The sequence below is a fragment of the Salvia hispanica genome, chromosome 5 (assembly GCF_029641045.1).
Source record: "Salvia hispanica isolate PSC_SH4W2 chromosome 5, Shi_PSC_v1, whole genome shotgun sequence".
NCBI classification, from domain to species: domain Eukaryota; kingdom Viridiplantae; phylum Streptophyta; class Magnoliopsida; order Lamiales; family Lamiaceae; genus Salvia; species Salvia hispanica.
In genome coordinates, this window is record NC_142696.1 from 1,909,548 (window position 1) to 1,910,464 (window position 917).

At 49.9% G+C, this 917-nt stretch overlaps 1 protein-coding gene across 1 annotated transcript; it reads left to right on the plus strand.

The window, feature by feature from the left end:
- LOC148924168 (uncharacterized) lies at positions 1-585 on the plus strand. The gene has a single exon (XM_089058619.1). The coding sequence runs from the start codon at positions 1-3 to the stop codon at positions 583-585; it is 585 nt and encodes a 194-aa protein (XP_088914745.1).
- Positions 586-917: the final 332 nt, after the last annotated feature.

Here is a 917-nt window from a genome sequence, read left to right on the forward strand (position 1 = left end):
ATGTCAGATACAGAGGACACAAAAGCCGATCCAGAACAAATAATAAGCCTGAGGAATAGCAAAAGTATCATTGTTGCATTCAAATTGAATGGCAGAAACTACCCCCTTTGGTCTCGGTTGATTAAAGTTAAGATTGGAGGCCGAGGAGCCTACTCATACATCAAGAACGAGCCCCCGGAGCCTGGAAGCAAAGGGTTCGATGTGTGGGAGGAGAACGACTTGGTGGTGTTCTCGTGGATCGTCGACAATATTGGAAACGACATCATCGCCGATTTCGCACACCACCAAACATCCAAAGTGTTGTGGGACAGCTTAATGGTGATTTTCGAGAGCAAATCAGATCGATACCTCATCTACGATCTGGAAGAACAAGCAATAAACATTATACAAGGGAACCTTGACATAGAAACGTATTACCGAAAGATTCACGGGCTGTGGATCAACATCGATCGGTGCCAGAAGCAACCGATTGACTGCTGCGACAAAGGAATCAACCAATTCCGCGCACACTCAAGCGACAAGCGGTTGATCAAGTTTTTGACAAGATTGAATCAGGAGTATGATTCAGTTGAAGGGAGATATTGAAGGAGGAACCCCCTCCCCCCCCATCAGTGGAGGCTGCCTACGGTATGGTGAAGAAGGAGGCGGCTCGACGTCACATCATGCCACCGACGTCTCCATCACCCGTCAAATCGAGGAGGTCCGCCACCACCACGCTCCGCCGCTACCAGCCGGCCGTTCGGAAATCACCCAGATACGTCGAAACTATGGTGCTCTCATTGTGGGAAGCAAAAGCACACATGGGAGACTTGCTTTAAGCGATTGGGCTACCTAGAATGGTGGGAGGAACGACAAAAGACAAGATCGACACAAGCCCGGGCGAGGCTAGCCGTCGGAGTGAGCGGCGAAGGAGTTTC